The 21,588-nt window shown below is 41.3% G+C and overlaps 1 protein-coding gene across 1 annotated transcript in view; it reads left to right on the top strand.

Moving 5' to 3' along the window:
• LOC139310091 (uncharacterized) overlaps nt 1-21,588 on the top strand; it is a 126,966-nt gene that overhangs the window by 8,600 nt on the left and 96,778 nt on the right. The window contains exons 3-6 of the mRNA XM_070934245.1: nt 3,390-3,575; nt 5,669-5,842; nt 15,240-15,353; nt 16,493-16,629. Of these exons, the coding sequence (XP_070790346.1) occupies nt 3,390-3,575; nt 5,669-5,842; nt 15,240-15,353; nt 16,493-16,629 (611 nt within the window). The remainder of the gene's footprint in view (nt 1-3,389; nt 3,576-5,668; nt 5,843-15,239; nt 15,354-16,492; nt 16,630-21,588) is intronic.

The raw sequence follows: 21,588 nt of genomic DNA on the forward strand, positions 1-21,588 counted from the left end.
TTCCTAGGCGATCCCAGAATGCCATTACAATCCCACGTGCCAATATCAAAAGTCCAAAAGATAACAAAAAAACCCTGCACAAACTCCATATTTATTTTTTCCCTCGAAATGTTTGGAAAGGGAAGGGCAGTGAACACCTTTCCAAACAATGGGGCATGTAGAGTTCTGGTCAACAATGAAAACTTCACATAATTTTGCAACGATTTCTTTAAAAATTAGCAAAGATGTAAACACTTGCGATAATATTGGCCTTGCAGGAGTCCCACACGAACTGAGGGACTTAATTGGTGCTTCCCATCTTTAAGCAGCTTTTTGGACCAGGTTTCCCAGCAAAAATTAGTAATCCTTGATTTACAGCAGTTCATTTAGTGACCTTTTGAAGTTACAACGGCAGTGAAAAAAGTGACTTATGACTGTTTTTCACACTTAACAACCGGTGCAGCATTCCCAGGATCCCAGGATCAAAATTTAGACGCTTGGCAACTGACTCGTATTTATGACAGTTGCTTTCAGTACTTTATTTGTCCTGGTTTTCAGGCCAAGGGCTATGAGATTTAGGGTGCAAGACCCAAGACTGCCACTGGGACAACATAAGGGGAAGACCATCTTAACTCTTTTCTGCCTCTAGTGACTGTCTGAATTTTTGCAGACCTGATTTGGTAGATGCACAGGATTGAGGCAATGCTACAATAGCTGTTCTGCAAGAGAAGGAACCGGAAATCTGTCAGTCTCTTGGGGTAAATTACCTTGTTTCCCAATTGGAAAATAAGTCTTAGTATGATTTTTCAGGATGCTCGTAATATAAACCAGGAGTGAAATGCTCCCGGTTTGGACCAGATCGCCCGATTCGGTAGTGATGGTGGCAGGTGGTTCGGAGAACTGGTAGCAAAAATCCCTGCGCCTCCCCCACCATGCCCAGCTGAGCTGTACGATCATCAGAGGCTTTTTTTTTTTTTTACTTTTAAAAGCATTTTTTCTACAACCTCTTCTGACGAAAAAATGCTTTTAAAAGTAAAAAAAAAAAGCCTCTGATGATCGTGCGGCTCAGCTGGGATCGTCAAAGGCTTTTCAAAGCATTTTTTTAAAAGCCTCTCTGACGATCCCAGCTGAGTTGCCTGATTGGCAGGGGCTTTTCAAAGCTTTAGAAAAAATGCTTTGAAAAGTTAAAAAAAAAAAAGTTGGCCACGCCCACCCAGTCACATTACCCCCCCCACCAAGCCACGCCCACAGAACCGGTAGTAACAATTTTTACATTTCACCCCAATATAAGCCCTACCCCCAAGATAAGACCCAGTTAAGATTGTCAGCCAGATGGATGTATTTAGCACCATATTTTCCCCAAAATAAGACCTAACCAGAAAATAAGCCCTAATGCATCTTTTTGAGCAAAAATTAATATAAGACCCGGTCTTATTTTCGGGGGAAACACGGTAGATAGGAACCACTACCAGATGAGCTAATTCGACTTTATTGTAAAGCTACATTGACAGAATCTTGCAAACTACAAATAGCCCCCTCCCTCAATCTCCTCTACAGCCTGAGAAACTAGGGAGGGTCTCTTCTGAGCTTCTTGCCTCACCCAGTTATCCAGTTGCAGCCTATGCTGTCTCTTATCTGACCGATTCCTTTGTAGCATCTCTTTGCCCAGTCTCCCAAGGTCTTTGCCACATACTATTACAAAACCTTTGGGAAACCAGAAAAGAGAGATTTGGAGCATTTCCTCGATAAGTGACGACATTTAAAGATGGCATCAGTCCGTTGGATTGTGAGCATGGAGTTCAAGTCCTGGCAAATCCTGAGCTGCTGTGTTTCCCCAAAAATAAGACCCAACCAGAAAATAAGCCCTAGCATGATTTTTACAATGCTCCTAATTTAAGCCCTACCCCCAAAATAAGCCTCAGTTAAGATAGTCAACTGGGGGGAGGGCGTGACCAGCACAGGAAGCGGCAAGCGCACAATGGTGTCCAGCAGCAGCTGTAGCCTGCCAGCCCCTTGGCCGGCACACTCTGGGACTGTGCAGTGCTGGTGAGTCCAAACGCTGCAACCGTCAGGCTGGCCCTCAAAGCAGCAGGCAGAGGTAGAGGCATGGATGGGGCAGGAGGCATGAGACTCACCTATGCTTCATGGTCTGTGCAGCCCCAAAGTGCACTGGCCAAGGGACTGGTGGCTTGCGGCGGCGGCTGGACACCGTCGGCCCCTGTGCATTCACCGCCTCTTGTGCACGCGCCAGTGGGGTGAGGTGCCCAGCCTGATCATCCTGATACCGTACCAAGTTTAAGAGCCTTGGTAGTACAGTGGTCTAAGGCACCCTGTTATTAAGCTGGTTATTAAGACCAGCTGCCTGCAGTTACTGCAGGTTCAAATCTCACCAGGCTCAAGGTTGACTCAGCCTTCCATCCTTTCTAAGGTAGGTAAATTGAGGACCCAGTTGTGGGGGCAATAAGCTGACTTTGTATAAATATACAAAAGGATGAAGGCTATTGCTTAACGCATTGTAAGCTGCCCTGAGTCTCCGGAGAAGGGCGGCATATAAATAAAATTAAAAAAAAAAAAGTTTCCACAAAAATAAGTCCTAATGCAACTTTTGGAGCAAAAAAAAAAAAGTTATAAGACCGGGTTTTATTTTCGGGGAAACAAAGGAAGTACTGCCACCTTTGCCCAAGAGCCTATATGGGTTAGTGGTGAAGGTGTTGGATTAGGTATAAGGCAGTGGTGCAATCCAAATTTTTTTACTACCGGTTCTGTGGGCGTGGTGTGGCTTGGTGGACGTGGCTTGGTGGGCGTGGCAGGGGAAGGATACTGCAAAATCCCCATTCCCTCCCCACTCCCGGGGGAAGGATATTGCAAAATCTCCATTTCTACCCCACTCTGAGGCCAGCCAGAGGTGGCATTTCCCAGTTCTCCGAACTACTCAAAATTTCCACTACCAGTTCTTCAGAACCTGTCAGAACCTGCTGGATTTCACCCCTGGTATAAGGAGACCCAGATCCTAGTCCCCGTTCAGCTACAGAAGCTCCCTGTATGATGCCAATGGTGATTTCTCTGCCTGCCCCACATCACAGGGTTAGTGGAATAAGTGCTACGGAGTCCCAAAGGTACTTTTTCAAAAGGCAACTAGACTTTGTTTTCAAGATGTTTTCAAGAACTGAAGAAACTTCTTGGATGAGAAGCGAAATGTCTTCAAGGAAAACCAAAGTCCAGGTTGCCTTTTGAAAAAGCACCTTTGACACTACCACGACCTGGATAACTGAGAATCTCCATCGACTGCTATGGAGAAAAGGCAAGATACAACTTATTTTTGAAACATGACCTGTACTTTCATTGCCCCATTTTAACTCTGCACCTAAATTTTGGATCTTTTGGTTGTGATCTCTTCCCTTTTTTTGCAGATATACGCTGCCCAGGGCAGATGAACTTTGAAAATGGCTTTTTCATCCCACGGCGAACTTTCCACCCCATTGGCGACATCCTGAGTTTCCAGTGTTCTGATGGCTACCAGCTCCTCGGCTCATCCCAGCGATACTGCCAGCCCAACGGCATATGGAATGGGACCTCCCCTGTTTGTGATGATGGAGGTAAATTAAACGCAAAAGAAAATAGTGGGGAAGATAGGTGAAGCAAAAGGTGTAGGAAAAAGAGAAGAAAGACAAGGCCTTGACTTCCGACTCTCTTTGGTGTGGATAAAGGTAAAGGTTCCCCTTGCACATATGTGCTAGTCGTTCCCGATTCTAGGGGGCAGTGCTCATCTCCATTTCAAAGCTGAAGAGCCAGTGCTGTCCGAAGACGTCTCTATGGTCATGTGGACGGCATGACTAAATGCCAAAGGCACACAGAACGTTCTTACCTTCCCACCAAAGGTGGTCCCTATTTTTCTACTTGCATTTTTTACGTGCTTTCGAACGGCTATGTTGGCAGAAGCTGGGACAATTAACAGGGGCTCACCCCTTTACGCGGCACTAGGGATTCGAACCGCTGAACTGCCGACCTTTTGATCAACAAGCTCAGCGTCTTAACCACTGAACCACCGCATCCCACAAAGGAGGGGGCACCCAGAGTTGAACCAGGGACCTCTTGATCTGCAGTCAAATGCTCTACCACTGAGCTATACCTTAAACCTCAACTTTTTACTTTTACATAGTAATATAAATTAGCCATTTGAATAAGAACAAACCTATCTAATCAGTAAAACCCAAAACCAAAGTTTCATTTTTTTTCTCCCACCTCAAGCACAAAGTCCAGAAGTGGTTTCCAAGTAGAAACAAAAATAATTGTGTTTTTTTGTTTAAACAGAGCACTTAATTTAGCCATCTCTGCTAACTCCATCAGATTTTGTAGCCATTCATCCATTGTGGGAATCTAAGTGTCCTTCTTTTTTTGTGCATAAAGTAATCTGCTGTCAACATAGATAAGATCCAAGATCCCATTTCCCCCCTCCCCCCCAAGCAGGGGTGAAATCCAGCAGGTTCTGACAGGTTCTGGAGAACTGGTAGCGGAAATTTTGAGCAGTTCAGAGAACTGGTAGCGGAAATTTTAAGTGCAGAACCAGAAAATACCACCTCTGACTGGCCCCAGAGTGGGGTGGGAATGGAGATTTTGCAATATTCTTCTCTCAGGAGTGAGGGGGGAATGGGGATTTTGTAGTATCTTTCCTCTGGAGTGGGGTGGGAATGGGGCTTTTGCAGTGTCCTTCCCCTGCCACTCCCACCAAGCCACGCCACCAAGCCACACTACGTCCACCAAGCCACGCCCACAGAACCGGTAGTAAAAAAAATTGGATTTCACCGCTGTCTTTATCCATTAAACCCCAAAGAAAAGTTTCTGGTTTTATCTTGATATTCACTTTGAGAATCTTCTGTAGTAAGATGTGAATCCTACTCCAATATTTCTTTGCTTTGTCAAAATGGAGGTAAATCTTGTTAGGCTTTCAATATGTCCGCTTCTCATAGATGTTCCTTCCTGGCTCTGGAGATGCCAGCTCCCCCGCCACCTCTGGTTGATCTTGTTTGGGGTTCAGAGAAGGCTTTTGTGTACATTTTGGAAATACACTAAACAATCTCCAGGCTAAATATCTCAGTTGTTCAACTTAAACAAGATGGATGGCCGTCACCACATCTTGTGGTAGTGACCGCCATGCACGTTTTCACACAGTACGGGTAGTCCTCGACTTACGACCACAATTGAGCTCAACAATTGAGCGGTTAGGTCAGTTTTGCTCCGTTTTACGACCTTTCTTGCCACCGTTGTTAAGTGAATCACTGCAGTTGTTAAGTTAGTAACACGGTGGTTAAGTGAATCTGGTTTCCCCCATTAACTTTGCTTGTCGGAAGGTCAAAAAAAGGGGATCGTGTGACTCTGAGACATTGCAACGGTCATAAATACAGGCCAGTTGGCCAGCATCTGACTTTTGGTCATGTGACCATGGGGGGTGCTGCAGCAGTTGTAAATGTGAAAAATGGACACGAGTCCCTTATTTCAGTGCCGTTGTAACTTTTGAACGGTTACTAAATGAACTGTTTGTTATACCGTATGTCGAGGCTGTGTACTGTGCTGTAAAAATGAAGTAATTTGGAACCAGTATGAGAGTTAGGCACTTACTGGTATCTCCCCACATCATCTGCTACAGTCTCGTCTCTACAATTGTGTTGATGTTGTCGTCTTCTCTCCACAGTCGGACACTGCCTCACCCTTGCTGTGCCCCCGGGGGCGATTGCTACAGGAAAAGGCAACCGTCTGGGTGATCGGATCTCATTCAAATGTCAGACTAACTTAGATTTGATTGGATCATCCCAACGGGTCTGCATGCTGGATGGCGAATGGTCTGATGCGCAGCCAAGTTGTAGAGGTACGCATTTCAAGAACACCTCTTTTTCCAGCGGGTTAGATTAGATGATCTCCAGGGTCCCCGCTTATCCTTTAGCTTCTGCGTCCTTTTTTTTTTTTTTTTAACATTCATTAGACGCATTTCCTTTTTAATTACTCTGGCTCCTTTATCATCTTTCTATATTCCTTTTTTATATTGCATTGAGTAATAATTGTATAACCTCAGCAATTATTTGTTCATTCAAAGATAATACCTTTATAGAATAGAATAGAATAGAATAGAATAGAATAGAATAGAATAGAATAGAATAGAATAGAATAGCATAGCAATAGCAATAGCAATAGCAATAGCAATAGCAATAAGACTTATATACCGCTTCACAGAGCTTTACAGCCCTCTCTAAGCGGTTTACAGAGCCATCATATTGCCCCCAAACAATCTGGGTCCTCATTTTACCGACCTTGGAAGGATGGAAGGCTGAGTCAACTTTGAGCCTGCTGAGATTCGATCTGCCAAACTGCTGGCAGCAGGTGATCAGCAGAAGTAACCTGCAGTATTGCACTCTAACCACTGTGTCACCGCAGAATAGAATAAAATAGAACAATGAATAGAATAGGACTATAAATAGAATAGGAACCTGCTTGATATCACCTGAGGGAGCATTGTGGATTATTTTTATTTATTTTTTAAATCTATTCATTTGTATCCTCCCTTTATTTTTGTATCTCCCTTTTTGTATCCGTGAATGCCACTGCTTTCCCTTTGAAATAACATATCCAAACAGAAGCATTCATTAAAATGGTTTTATACCAATTAAATGTACCCCATGCTGTCTGCTTGACATCTCAAGAAAGGCTAAAGAATTTTATTTATAGAATAGAAGCCAAATTCCTCTATTACAGTAAGATTGGAGTTTGGATGGAACAAACTTCAATTTTTGCTTTCACAGTTTGGCTTCTATTTTATCACCATATTTTATCTTCCTTTTTCTTCCTCGTTAGATTCAATTTTCCTGTCAGAAAACTAAATTCTTGGCCCTTCCACTATCTGAGCTGCCCATAGGGGGAACCACATCAATCCATGTTTTAAAAAAGGGGAAGAAAAAGAGGATGGAACTTTGATTTCAGGCTTCTGGCTGCCATCTTGACTTTTTTCACCTTCTTTGGGACCACCATCTTCGAAAAATTGCTTCTTAATTGAATCAAACAGAGAAACCAAAAAGAAAATGATACAAAAAAAATGAAAAAAGGAAAAAGAAAAGCAAAACCAATGAATTATATATATGTAACTAAGGAGATTTTTTTAAAAAAAATTACAGTCACTCTGATTTTTATTTTATTTTTTTGCCAAGAATGCCAATGTTTTTTCTGCATGGTGAAGGCAAGCATTTGAAGGTATTTTGTTAACATGTCTAACAAAGGGACTCTACATGTTAATAAAACATGCCCAGTGGTGGGTTCCTCCTGGGTTCGGTCTGGTTCGGCTGAGCCGGTAGCGGTGACGATATGACGTCACCGAACCGGTTCTCCCCCACCATGTTATTCTTACCTTTTATTTGGTCCCACCCCCAATCTATTGCTGCCTCCTGAGTCCCAGCTGATGACTAGAGGGAAAAAAACTTGTCAGATGTAAATGCCTTATTCTCTAATGTGTAAATAGTATATGAACGGGGTATCAGGGGTTAACTTATTCTTCACTTCTTAATGTATTCATAATTCACCACTCCCACATATAGCTCCACCCATTGTATATATAAGGAGCTACCTGCACCCTTTTCCTTGCTTCTATCTGTGAATATTCAGTGAATATAGAATGCCTATTGTAAATAAAAGGAAATATATTTAAACCTTTAACTCTTACTAATCTTATTGAGTCTGATCCTGAAAATATTGCAACAAGCTGGTAGCAGAGGATGGTTAATTGACTCAATAAAAACTTAAAAATGCCTAAGAAAGATAGGCCCAACACCAGGGCCTACAGCAAAGAAATGGAAACAGAACAAGAAATAATCAACGAATCCACAAACGCAATTTCGAGAGAATCCGAAGAATACACCACTGAAGACGAAGAAATAATAGATGAAAATGATGACCAGGAGGAAATCGAAATAGAGAATAACGAACTCAGGTCAGAGATATTAAAACTATTAAAGAGCCAGAAGAATGATGAAAGCCTCATCGCGAACCTCCAAGATATGCTGAAGAACAGCGGAGCAGCGAGAGAGAAAAACATCACTAATGAAAAGTCTAAAGACCCAAAAATAGTGAGTGATATGACTGCAGAGAAAGTCATTGCGAAGAAGAAAAACGGTGATCCCGCGCGAAATTTTGAATGGCAGCCATCTTGGTTTCAACAGGCCTCCAAGGTGAGCGAAGCAGAGCCAATCAAAAAGCTCAATTCAAAATTTCTGGCGCGAAAAGCATTATCAGACAACGAAAATGAAAAAGAAGATTCAAACATCTCAGAAGAATCAGAATCAGAAAGTGAAGATGATTCAACAAACTACCAAATAAAATCAGCAATGAAAACGCTTTTTGCTGCATTTGGGCCAAAACTAAAAATTACTAAAAAGCTAACGAAGAAGCGAGCGAGCAAACCAATGCCTCAAGACCTGCCCGCTCCCATCCTGACTACGAGAATGCCGACGCCCGAACCCAGAGAGCCCTGCCGATACCGTCCTACGTCACAGACCGAAGCAAGCACCAACGCCCTCAAAAGAAGAGGAAGAGCAGCCGCCGTCGTTAGGACTCCCAAAATCGAACCAGAGACCGATTCGTCTGAGGAGGAGCAGAACGAGCGAGCCGCAATGGGGAGAACCTTCCACGACGACTCCAAAGAAGAAATGGACAACACGCATGCGCAAAACTACGCAGACGGTCCGGGAAGACATGAACTAGCGAGAAGACCGTGCAGGCTCGTTGCGAGCATCCCCACGCCGTTTTGCAATTTTCTGCATTTACGAGACCACGGACTACCTCAGGTTGTAAGTAATGGACCCAATAATGTCGGAAATTTACCCAGTGACTTCCCAAAGCTAAGGGTTGATGGCATTAATTTGCAAGAATGGTATCAACAGCTCCAGGTTGTCTTTATGAAGGAAAACTTACTGTTTTTTATCACTAGTCCCCCCAAAAGACCTTGGACTCTAAAAATAGATTGTTTACACCATAGAGCATTTTTCTTAATAATATCTAGTGTGTCTCCTGCAATGTATCACAGCATTAAGTCAAATCTGACTGTTTCAGAAATTATTCAATGCATGTTTAATTTGTTTCACAGTGACAGTGTAGCTACCACCACAAGGATGTCTAAAGATTTCTTTTCATCTAGGGTAAAACCAGGGGTTTCCATAAGTGAGCATTTAATATCTTTAAACAAAATGAGAGCTGAGCTGCATTTGAGGGGGGAGGTGATTTCAGACCAAACAATGAAAAGTGTTATTATCAACTCACTTGATCCATCATGGGACAATTTTATGTCACATTTAGACACAATCAATCTAGGATACTTATCCATAGAAAGTCTATCCAATAAATTGATAGCAGAAGACAATTCAAGAAGGAATCGTTCTAACAATCACACAGAACACAAACCATATAGGAAAGTAGCTTTCCAAGAAAAATGTAATGAAACATTTAAATGTCACAATTGTGGATCCAGGGAACACAATAGAAGAGATTGTCCCAAAATTTCAAAGGATAGACATAGGTCAGAATATAGAAACAAATACAATTATAGACAGTCTTCTATAGATAGACATAGATATAGAAGCCCACCAAATTACAAAGAGAATAGAGGGGGCAGAGATAATTCAAAGGATAGAAAATCTGGTTCACTGAATGGATTAAATAGACAAGACAACACTAACATACAGCAAAATGAGAACAATAATTGGCTTATTGATTCTGGAGCAACTAATCACACCACTAATAACAAAAATATATTGTCTTCATTTGCAGAAGATAAATTTGTAATAAAGGTAGCTAACCAAGAAAAGGTTCAAGTATTAGGTAGAGGGAATGTAACCTTGCCTGGTCTAGGAAAAATAGAGGGGGTATTGCTAATACCTGAAATACCTCATAACATATTAAGTGCCATAAAACTAAGTAGAGATTCTGACATTAACATTGTTTTTTCAAAAGGAAAAGCGACTTTGGAGAAGAATAAAATAAATATAGGCACTGTGATGATTAAAGGAGGCCTACCTTATCTGATAACAAAGGAGAAATGGTTGCATAACATTGATTCAAATATGGAAGATTGTATTGAAGTAGATGATGAAAATATTAGCAACAGTGACAATGATGAATGTAAAATATCTCATGATCACATAGATGCACACACAAAAAAAAAAACCAAAAATAGGTAAGCCAATTCATGATGAGTGTGCTCACATCTTACATAGGAAGTTAGGACATGCCAGTTTTCCTGTAGTACAAAAAATGACTGAACACGCAGAAGGTGTTAAAATAAAAAATTGTGAAAACTATTTGGAATGCTCAGTATGTAAATCTACAAAACTGAAAACTAGTCCCAGGCCAAGAAAATCTACTAGATCAACTAACAAAATTTTTGATTTAGTACACATGGACTTAGTTGGTCCATTAACTCCATCAATCACTTATAGAAAACGTTACTTCCTGACAATAGTAGATGATTATAGCTGCTATGGGTTTGTTTATACATTAAAACACAAAGATGAAACCTTTCAAAAATTTAAAGAATTTTACAAACGCATAGAAACACAACACAATATCAAAATAAAACAAATCATGACAGATAGGGGATGTGAATTCATGTCTAAAGAATTCTCCCAATGGTTAAAAGACAAAGGAATGTTACATTACACATCTAGTCCATTTTCTGCGTTCCAGAACGGGATTGTAGAGAGGAAGAATTCAACATTACAAACCATGATTAGATGCACATTGGAAGATGCTGGCTTAAGCAAACAATTCTGGTCAGAAGCCTTACATTATTCAAATTACACACAAAATAGAACCTGGTCCAGTATTGTAAATAAGACACCATATGAAGTGATGTATAATAGGAAACCAAAATTAGCACACATGCACATATTTGGAGTCACTGCAGACGTACACATACCTAAGCAATTAAGAAGAAAGGGAGAAAACGTATCCAGAAGACTCAGATTTATGGGATATGAGACTGGCACTAAAGGGTACAGATTCATTGATAATAATAACAAATTTATAGTCTCCAGAACAGCTGTGTTCCATGAACAGGCCAACTGGTCTAAATTACATCTTAATGAAATATTTCCAAATAAATACAAAGATACAAAATCTCATGAGAAAGAGGCCATAGAAAGGCAAAATATCAACAAATATAAAAACAAAACCAAAACTTGGACAAATAGCCAACACAAAATAAAGACAGACACACTAACAAAAAAGGAAGCAAGATATTTGCATGATAACGATAGTAAACCTGAAAAAACTGTTAGAAACACCAGAAATCAAATGCCAAATAAATACAAGGATTATATAATGCATATGGATGGTGAGCCAACAACACCTAATACATATGAGGAAGTGTTAAAACTCCCTCATGAAGAAAAAGAAAAATGGGAATTAGCGATGAAGAAAGAGATGGAAAGTTTACAAGGATTAAATGTATTTACACCTGCAATTGCACCTAAAGATAAAACAATTATTGGTACCAGGTGGATATATAAAATTAAGAACTTAGAGGGAGGCAATACTCTATACAAAGCTAGACTAGTTGCACAAGGTTATGCACAGAAATATCCGGAGGACTATACTGACACGTATTCCCCCACAGTAAGAACAGAGAGTGTCAAAACAGCTCTAGTGGTAGCATCAGCACTCAATCTTGATGTATTTCAATATGACATACAGACTGCGTATCTACACGCAAAACTAGATAAGGAAATATACGTAAGAGCACCTCACAGTCAATACACAAACAAAAATGAGATTTGGTTGTTAAACAAGAGTTTATACGGGTTAAAACAATCTGGTAAACGATGGTATGATTGTTTAGTAAAAGTACTTAAAACCATGGACTTCAACGCTACCACTGCTGATAACTGTTTCTTTGTCAAAAAGGGTGATGATTACATTGAATTTGTATTGATTTATGTGGATGACATTTTATACATAGGAAAACATAAAGAGAGAAGAGAAACTTTTGTAACTAAGCTAAATGAACATTTCTCGTTGAAATCTCTAGGCAAAGTAAACAAATATCTTGGTGTTCAAATTAATAAAACTAGAAGGGGATTCAAACTTACTCAGAGAGATAAGATCATAGAACTTTTAAATAAATGCAATTTAAACAATGCCAAACCTTGTGATACTCCTATGCAAACTGATTTTCTAAGAAATACTGATGAATCTTCCCCCGAATTCAAGGATAACACATTTTATAGATCAATCATAGGTTCACTTCTTTATATATCTAATTGGACAAGACCAGATATCGCCTTACCACTCAATTTATTATCCAGACATGTCAGCAAACCAACAATGTATCATTGGGAAGCTGTTAAAAGAATTTTAAGATATCTGAAAAGTACACTAGACTTTTGTTTAATGTTAGAACCTAATGATAATAAAGAACCAAAGCTTACATGTTACGCAGATGCGGACTGGGCTGGAGACACCTCATGTAGAAAAAGTACATCTGGTTATATATTTCTCTTAAATGACTGTCCAGTTTACTGGTACACTGGTAAACAAGAACTAGTGGCCACTTCAACGACAGAAGCGGAATATGTTTGTTTATCCAAAGCTGCAAATAACCTTGTATGGTTTAATGATTTAATTTCAGATGTTTGGAAAAAACCTGCTTTGCCTTTTGTTATGCATGAAGACAATAAAGCAGCCATTGAAATATCTAGATCTGATGCCATTGGACAAAGGTCTAGACACATAGATATAAAATTTAAACATGTGAGACAATTATCTCAGGATGGATTTATTAAAGCAGTGCATTGCGATACTTCAGAACAATTAGCTGACATATTGACAAAGCCTTTACCTTCTAAGCAGCATAAATATTTAACTTCTAAGTTGTATGTTTTGTATTGTCCTGAATCTGAATGTAATTGGTGTTGCATAACGAATCGGCATTTAGAGGGGGATTTGTCAGATGTAAATGCCTTATTCTCTAATGTGTAAATAGTATATGAACGGGGTATCAGGGGTTAACTTATTCTTCACTTCTTAATGTATTCATAATTCACCACTCCCACATATAGCTCCACCCATTGTATATATAAGGAGCTACCTGCACCCTTTTCCTTGCTTCTATCTGTGAATATTCAGTGAATATAGAATGCCTATTGTAAATAAAAGGAAATATATTTAAACCTTTAACTCTTACTAATCTTATTGAGTCTGATCCTGAAAATATTGCAACAAAACTGTTTAAACTCTTGCCGTGGGGCTTCAAAGGGCTGTCCTACATCTGATCAGTGTTAAAAGCAAACAAATAAGTCGGGTCGTAAGTGTGAGGACTGGTCGTAAGTGTGAGGACCTTCCAGAAATGACTCTGACCAGCTAGCCACGCCCACCTAGTCACATGACCTCCAAGCCATGCCCACAAAATAAGCCATGCCCACAGAACCGGTAGTAAAAAAATTTAGAACCCACCCCTGAACATACCTGAATTAAAGAATTTTAAGACACTTTTTGTTACCAGGCTAACTGCAGATAGACCACAATTCAGCCCCAAATTTCTGTTGCTAAATGAGGCAGTTGCTAAGTGAATTTTGCCCCATTTTACAACCTTTCTTGGCAAAGTTGTTTAGTGATTCACTGCAGTTGTTAAGTTAGTGACAGGGTTGTTAAGTGAATCTGACTTCCCCATTGACTTTGCTTGTCAGTAGGTCTCACATGACCCCGGGACACAGCAGCTGTCATAAATATGAATCAGTTGCCAAACATCTGACTTTTGATCATGTGACCATGGGAATGCTGCAACGGTCATGTGAAAAACTTAGTCATTTTTCATGCCGTTGTAACTTCGAATGGTCACTAAATGAACTGTTGTAAATCGAGGACTACCTGTATTCAGCCAATGCTTTTTTTCTGATGTTTTGAAATAACCTGTTAAATAAAGATGTATTTGTATTTCCAGTATTTGACAATAACAATATTGCAGGGATTTAGGAAAAAAAAAAAGAATTACTTTCTTATGTTGGAAAGATGAATGGTAAATCCATGGTCAAATTAATTACAAAATATTGTTCAGAGCAATTTCTCATCAATCAATCTATCAGAATAGAGGTGGAAGGGACCTTGGAGGACCAACCCATTGCTCAAGCAGGAGATCCTATACCATTTCTTTTTTTTTTTTTAGAAATATTTTTATTCAACATTTTTAACCTTTAAAATCACAATTACACTATTACAGCTTTCGGTTATCGGAAATTTTTCTTAATTTCAACTTATTCACAGGCCTCTTGTTTTATACATATACATTCTTATTTCATAGTTACTTATTTTTATAATATATACAATATTTACATGTCTATTACTCTCTAAAATATACATTTTATCCATTTATTATCTTTTCTGTACATTCACTATACGGTAATTTTAGACTTCTTTTCAAGCCAATTATACCACCTATTCCATGTCTCATAATACACTATTTCCTCCTTGTCCCTTAATTCCATTGTTAATTTGTCCATTTCTATATATTCTAGCACCTTTTTTATTATCATTGTGTTTGATGGAGTGTTTTCTTGCTTCTGATTTTGGGCAAATGTGATTCTGGCTGTGGTGATTATATGGAGCATGATGTATTAAATTTCTTTGCTTATATTACCTTTTATTATACCCAAAAGGAATAACTCTGGTTTCATATCAATTTTTTGTTCAACAATTTCCTCCAACCATTTTTTAATTTTTGTCCAATAATCCCTGGCTTTGGGACATGTCCACCACATGTGGTAGTAGGTCCCTTGCTGGTGGTTGCATTTCCAGCAATTTGGTGGTCCATTGGGAAACATTTTGGCCAATCTCGCCGGGGATAAATGCCATCTATAAAACATTTTGTAAATGTTCTTCTTGTTTGTGGCCGACATCATCATTTTATAATTATTAAAAAAAAAATTATAAGATCCTATACCATTTCAGGCAAGTGTCTGTCCAGTCTCTTCTTAAAAACCTCCAGTGATGAAGCACCTACAACTTCTGAAGGCAAAGTTGTTCCACTGGTTAATTGTCCTCACAGTTAGGAAGTTTCTCCTTGATTCGTGGTTGCTTCTCTCCTTGGTTAATTTCAATCCATTGTTTCGTGTCCTGCCCTGCTTTGGAAAATAAGCTGACCCTCTCTTCTTTGTGGCAGCGTCTCAAATACTGGAATCAATGCCTTAATCTCTTTTGCATTAACACGAGATGTTCCCTTTTTCCCATCCCCACAGCCAGTTATTCTTATGACCGAGCTGAAGATGTTAAAGCTGAATTTGGAGCCTCGTTGACGGATGTTCTGAGTGAAGTATCCACTTTCGAGTTGGACCCTTCTGGGACAGTTCAAAGTGAGTCTTTTTCCTCCAGAGCAGCTAGTCTAATGGGTGTACTAGTTAAAAGCGGCAGGCAGGAATTAGTACTTTTCAGACTCGTGATATACTGTTAATGTAGTCTTAGTAAAGTAATTTTCACCTCAGCTAGTCAATTTTCCTGTCTGGTTTAGCTGGGAAGGCCAACGTAACATGATTAGTAGCCATTGGTAGCCTTATCCTCCATGAATTAGACCAGTGTTTTTCAGTCTTGGTAATTAAGATATATGAACTTCAATTCCCAGAATTCCCTAGCCAGTATGCTGCCTATGGAATTCTGGGAATTGAAGTTCAGGAATTCTAGAAGTGGAAATTCTCAAGTTCTCAAACACTGAGAAACATTGTTATAAATGGTAGTTCCAACATGATCTTCACAAATCTCTTAAAAATTAATTTTGGAGGAAACTATGGCACTTAAAGAGGGCCCATTTAGTATTGATTAGGAACTAGATAAGGGGTGAAATCCAGCAGGTTCTGATAGGTTCTGGAGAACCGGTAGCGGAAATTTTGAATAGTTTGGAGAACTGGCAAACGCCACCTCTGGCTGGTCCCAGAGTGGGACAGGGATGGAGATTTTGCAATATCCTTCCCCCAGGAGCGGGGAGGGAATGGGGATTTTGCAGTATCCTTCCCGTGGAGTGGGGTGGGAATGGAGATTTTGCAGTATCCTTCCCCTGCCACGCCCACCAAGCCATGCCCACCAAGCCATGCCCACAGAACCAGTAGTAAAAAAATTTGGATTTCACCACTGAACTAGATGTCGTTTTATTCTGAATTAATTAAATGATAGATGCACGGGAGATCTCCAGCGGGACTGAAGCATGTAATGAGTCATAGGCACTTGCAGAATCATGTGCTAAGGTTGAGAAACACACAAAAATGGCAATGCGGTGGATATTCATCAGGTCAATGTCATGATACATTTTGTGCAAGCAAATTCTATGGCTTGGCCTTTGGGCTGTCCATCTTTTTGTGGCTTCAGAATCACTTTCAGCTTCTTTGCAGGTATCCTAGGTTATTGAAGGGGAAAGAGAGAAAAAAAGAAGTATCTGGTACCAGTGGAAGCAAGTTCTTTTGCTTAGGATGGGAAATAACAATTCCTTTTTTCTCCATATCAGCTCCATCTTTAGGCCGAAGAATTATACTGACCAAAGATGGCTTCCTCTACATTTACTTCCTGTTGGATGCTTCCCACAGCGTTACAGAACCTAACTTTTCTATCTTTAAAGATGCTGTAAGCCAAATCATCATCAGGGTAAGTTTCTGTAGGTACAAGTTGGGTAAAGAATTGGGAGGTGGATGCAGGAGATGACCAGGCTGAGCCCAAGAGAGTGGTCAAACACATAATCAGTCTAAATCCAGCCCACGTTGAATTACTTATCTACCGCCAAATTGCTTTGACTGTTAGTAGTTCAGATTCTTGTAGAGAGTTTAAGCTTACCGTAAATCCTTATACCCATTTGAATTGTCTGGATCTCCTGATTTCCCTGGCGCCTGATGGTGGTAGTGTTAGCAACAGTGCTGGTGACTACTGAGATAAGGATATGTTTACCCTGCAAATATAATATAAATTTGAACTTTTAGAAGGCCTAACCCAGGTTAACCATACTATAAGCAGCCAAATCAGAGTGTGTACAAAATTAAATCCCCAAAAGTTGGAAGTGAGAAAGGGATTTTCACCAAAATAAGTATGTGAGCAGATTACGTTGGTTTATTTATTGATTTATCAATCTGCATGCTCCCTCCATTGGTAAATGTCCCCTTCACTAGATACCAGTCAAGCAGGGATGGGCTTCAAAATATTTAGCAAGGGGTTCTCTGCCCAGTTGGTGGGTGGGTGTGGCCATGGTGGGCGTGGCCTAGTTGGCCTCTTGCACCACGGTGGTCGGTTTTTTGTTTGTTTGTTTTTTATTTATATGCCGCCCTTCTCCGGAGACTCAGGGCGGCTTACAATGCATTAAGCAATAGCCTTCATACTTTTTTTATATTTTATACAAAGTCATCTTATTGCCCCCACAATCTGGGTCCTCATTTTACCTACCTTAGAAAGGATGGAAGGCTGAGTCAACCTTGAGCCTGGTGAGATTTGAACTTGCAGTAATTGCAGGCAGCTGATGGTAATAACAGTGATTTAGTCTGCTGCGCTACCAGGGCTCTTCTGCCCTGGTAGCGCATTTTTGCCCTCTCAGGGCTCCAGAGGCTTTTCTCGAGCCTCTGGGAGAGCAAAAGCGGCCTCCCCAGGCTCCGGAGGCCCCATGGAGGCCAGAAACAGGCCCGTTTCTGGCCTTCCTGAACTTCCGGTAGGCCCGTGTTTTGCCCTCCCTGAGCCCTGCATTTACCTGCATTCAAAATGGGCCGCGTGGGGACTCCTGGGAGGGGAGGGGCGGACGGGGCCAGCCAGGAGTGGGATTTGGAGGTTCTCCGAACTGCACAGAATCTTAGCTAGAAGTTCTCCCGAACCCCTGTGAACCCCCAGTAGCCCTCCCTTGCAGACCGGAAAACAACCGGAAACCTAAAGCTCCTTTGATCGAGATTGGCTATAATAACTGAATTTTACAAGTCTGTTTGTCCCCCTCTTTCTTAAACTCCATGGAATTAGGGAGGCATCTGTCTAAGCCCCTTCTGAATGTTATAGCATTACTTTGGACTTTAATATTGCTTCAGCAACTTTTGCCTACACAACAAATTCTGCATATCTCTGTCAAGGCCATCTTTCTTACACCCTGCACAAAGGGACTCCAGGAAGCTTAACTTATAGGGTTAATACATCAATTACACCTGGAGGAACATCTGACGGCTGTTGCCAGGGGGACTTTTGGTCAGGTTCGCCTGATCCGTCAATTGCGGCCCTTTCTTGATCGGGATTCCCTGTGCACAGTCACTCATGCCCTCGTCACCTCTCGCCTGGACTACTGCAACACTCTCTACATGGGGCTCCCCTTGAAGAGCACCCGGAGGCTCCAACTGGTCCAGAATGCGGCCGCGTGGGTAGTCACGGGAGCCACATGGTGCTCCCATACAACACCTCTCCTGCGTGAGCTGCACTGGCTCCCAGTGGTCTTCCGGGTGCGCTTCAAGATGTTGGTTATCACCTTTAAAGCGCTCAATGGCATAGGACCTAGTTATCTTCAAGACCGCCTGCTGCTACCGACGGCCTCCCATCGACCTGTGCGCTCCCACAGAGAGGGCCTCCTCGGGGTGCCATCAGCCAAACAATGTAGGCTGGTGACCCCCAGGGGGCACCTACCCTCTGGAATCACCTGCCCCCAGAGATAAGGAGAATCCAAGACCTCGGTGCCTTCCGCCGTGCCCTTAAAACCTTCTTTTTCCAGCAATCCGGGCTTTTCCAGCAAGCAACCTAGAACTAAGAAGAAATTTCCTGATATTTAGAACAATTAATTGGTGGAACAACTTGCCTCCAGAAGTTGCGAATGCTCCAACCAACAGTGGAGCATTTTAAGGAAACTTTTAAGAAGACGTTGGATAACCATTTGTCTGAAGTGGTGTAGGGTTTCCTGCCTAAGCAGGGGGTTGGACTAGAAGACCTCTAAGTCCCCTTCCAATTCTGTTATTCTCTTCTATTATAATTCCCCAGCCAGAAGGGTGGATTTATAGGTTTCCTTGAGGGATGATCACTCTTGTTGAATGATTGTAAATTGGCAGTATTCAGTCACCTTGAATAGGGAGAAATGGATTAAAAGCTGGTTTTGAAACAGGGCTGGGACCTGTATCTTGTGTATTCAGCTGCTGGTGTGTTGTTGAGAGGATTTTCGAAGAACAATGCAAAGACTTGCTGGCCCCCAAGTTATCAACCGATCAGTGACTGCAATCCTTAGTATCGCACACAAACAATCGAGGACATCTGATCCTATTCCTTTCAGTGAATAATATTTAAAAGATCCTGCTTTTTTGTTTGACAGAAAATTCCGCACAATTCAACTTCAACAGGAAAAGCCAATGGCTTTTCTAGATGTTTGTGGTAAAAACGAGCTCTTGCAGCATTCTGTCCTTCAATAACTGGCCTAAAGTTGGTTACTTCGCCGTAAAATAATGAAAAGGGGGGAAAAAAGCCATTACCAAAAGGCAAAACTGTCATAAAATATAGTCACGGGATTGCAGTTTGCCGCAAGCAGCCATATATGTGGTCTGGTTATGGCGCACCCGAAGTACGGCCATGTGACTTGGGAGGGGGCTGTCAGAACTTGAATCCAGGTTGTAAGTGTAACACACACACAGGTTCGTTGGGACTATGAATGGTTGCTAAGCAACCTGTCACAAGCCAGGGTCTACCTGTATTATGTATTCCTGATCAATTCGAGCTGCATTGAAAGCGAGTGGATCTGGATCCTGCTTCAAATCAACTGAGGGAGCATTGTGGAATGTTTTTATTTATTTATTTTTTAATTTATTCGTTTGTATCCTCCCTTTATTATTTGTTCAAATAATTCAAGGCCGCTAACATACCCAACACAGATACCCAACACATTTTCTTCTCCTTCTTTTTTCCACAACAACCATCCTGTGAAGTGGGTTGGCCTGAGAGAGAGAGAGAATAGCAGAGTTGGAAGGGACCTTGGAGGTCTTCTAGTCCAACCCCCTGCTCGGGCAGGAAACCCTACACCATCTCAGAGAAAGGGTTGTCCAATCTCTTCTTAAAAACTTCCAGTATTGGGGAGCACCCACAACTTCTGAGGGCAATTTGTTCCACTGATTAATTGTTCTCACTGTCCAGAAATTTCTCCTTAGTTCTGAGTTGCTTCTCTCCTTGATTAGTTTCCACCCATTGCTTCTTGTCCTGCCTTCAGGAGCTTTGGAGAATAGCTTGACTCCCTCTTCTTTGTGGCAGCCCCTGAGATATTGGAAGACTGCTATCATGTCACCCCTGGTCCTTTTCATTAAAGTAGACATACCCAATTCCAGCAACCATTCTTCATATGGTTTAGCCTCCAGTCCCCTAATCATCTTTGTTGCTCTTCTCTGCCGTCTTTCTAGAGTCTCAACATCTCTTTCAAATCATGGCGACCAAAAGTGAAGTGGTGTAGGGTTTCCTGCCTAGGCAGGGGGTTGGACTAGAAGACCTCCAAGGTCCCTTCCAACTCTGTTCTATTCTGTTCTATTCTATTCTATTCTATTCCATTCCGTTCCATTCCATTGTCTATTTTGTATTCTATTCTATTCTATTCTATTCTATTCTATTCTATTCTATTCTATTCTATTCTATTCTATTCTATTCTATTCTATTCTAAAACTGGATTCAGTATTCCAAGTGTGGCCTTAGCAAGACATTATCAAGCTTTACTAACATTTCACGTGATCTTGATTCTATCCTTCTGGGTTTTTTTTTTAATTTTTTTTTTTTAATTTTGATTTATATGCCGCCCTTCTCCGAAGACTCAGGGCGGCTTACAATGTGCTCAGCAATAGCCTTCATCCTTTTGTATATTTATACAAAGTCAGCTTATTGCCCCCACAAACTGGGTCCTCATTTCACCTACCTTAGAAAGGATGGAAGGCTGAGTCAACCTTGAGCCTTGGCGAGATTCGAACCCTGCAGTAATTGCAGGCAGCTGGTCTTAATAACCAGCTTAATAACAAGGTGCCTTAAACCCCTGTACTACCAAGGCTCTTGGTAATGCAGCCTAGAATTGTCTTGGCTTTTTTGGCAGTTGCAGCACACTGCTGGTTCATATTTAGGTGATACTACAGTGAGTAACAGGTCCAAGGTCACCCAGCTGGCTTTCATGGCTAAGACAGGATTAGAATTCACAGACTCCCACTTTCTAGTTTGGTGCCTTAACAACTAGACCAGGGGTGTCAGACTCGATTTCATTGAGGGCCATATGAGGGTTGTGTTTGACCTTGGGGGGCCGGGGTGAGCATGGCCAGCTCAATGTCACTCGTGTCAGGGGTGCCTGTGGTGGCCTGAGTATTCTGCTAGCGAAAACAGGCTCCTGAGTTCCGTTTTCGGCTGCGACAGCCTCCTGCAACCCTCTGCCAGAGAAAACGGAATTTGGGAGGGCCGCAAGCTCCGTTTTCTCTAGCAGAAGCACAGCGGGCCGGTCATTTGTTGTTTCCAGGGTGGCCCCGCAGTCCAGATCTAAGTATCCTGTGGGTGAGATCCGGCCCCCGGGCCTTGAGTTTGACACCTCTGGACTAGACCAAACCAACTGTCAAGTATGCCTCAGAATTCTTTGCCAAGCATTAGAGTGAAATA

Source organism: Pituophis catenifer, unplaced genomic scaffold, assembly GCF_029215685.1.
Source record: "Pituophis catenifer annectens isolate HBS135680 unplaced genomic scaffold, rPitCat1.0.hap2 SCAF_2, whole genome shotgun sequence".
NCBI lineage: Eukaryota > Metazoa > Chordata > Lepidosauria > Squamata > Colubridae > Pituophis > Pituophis catenifer.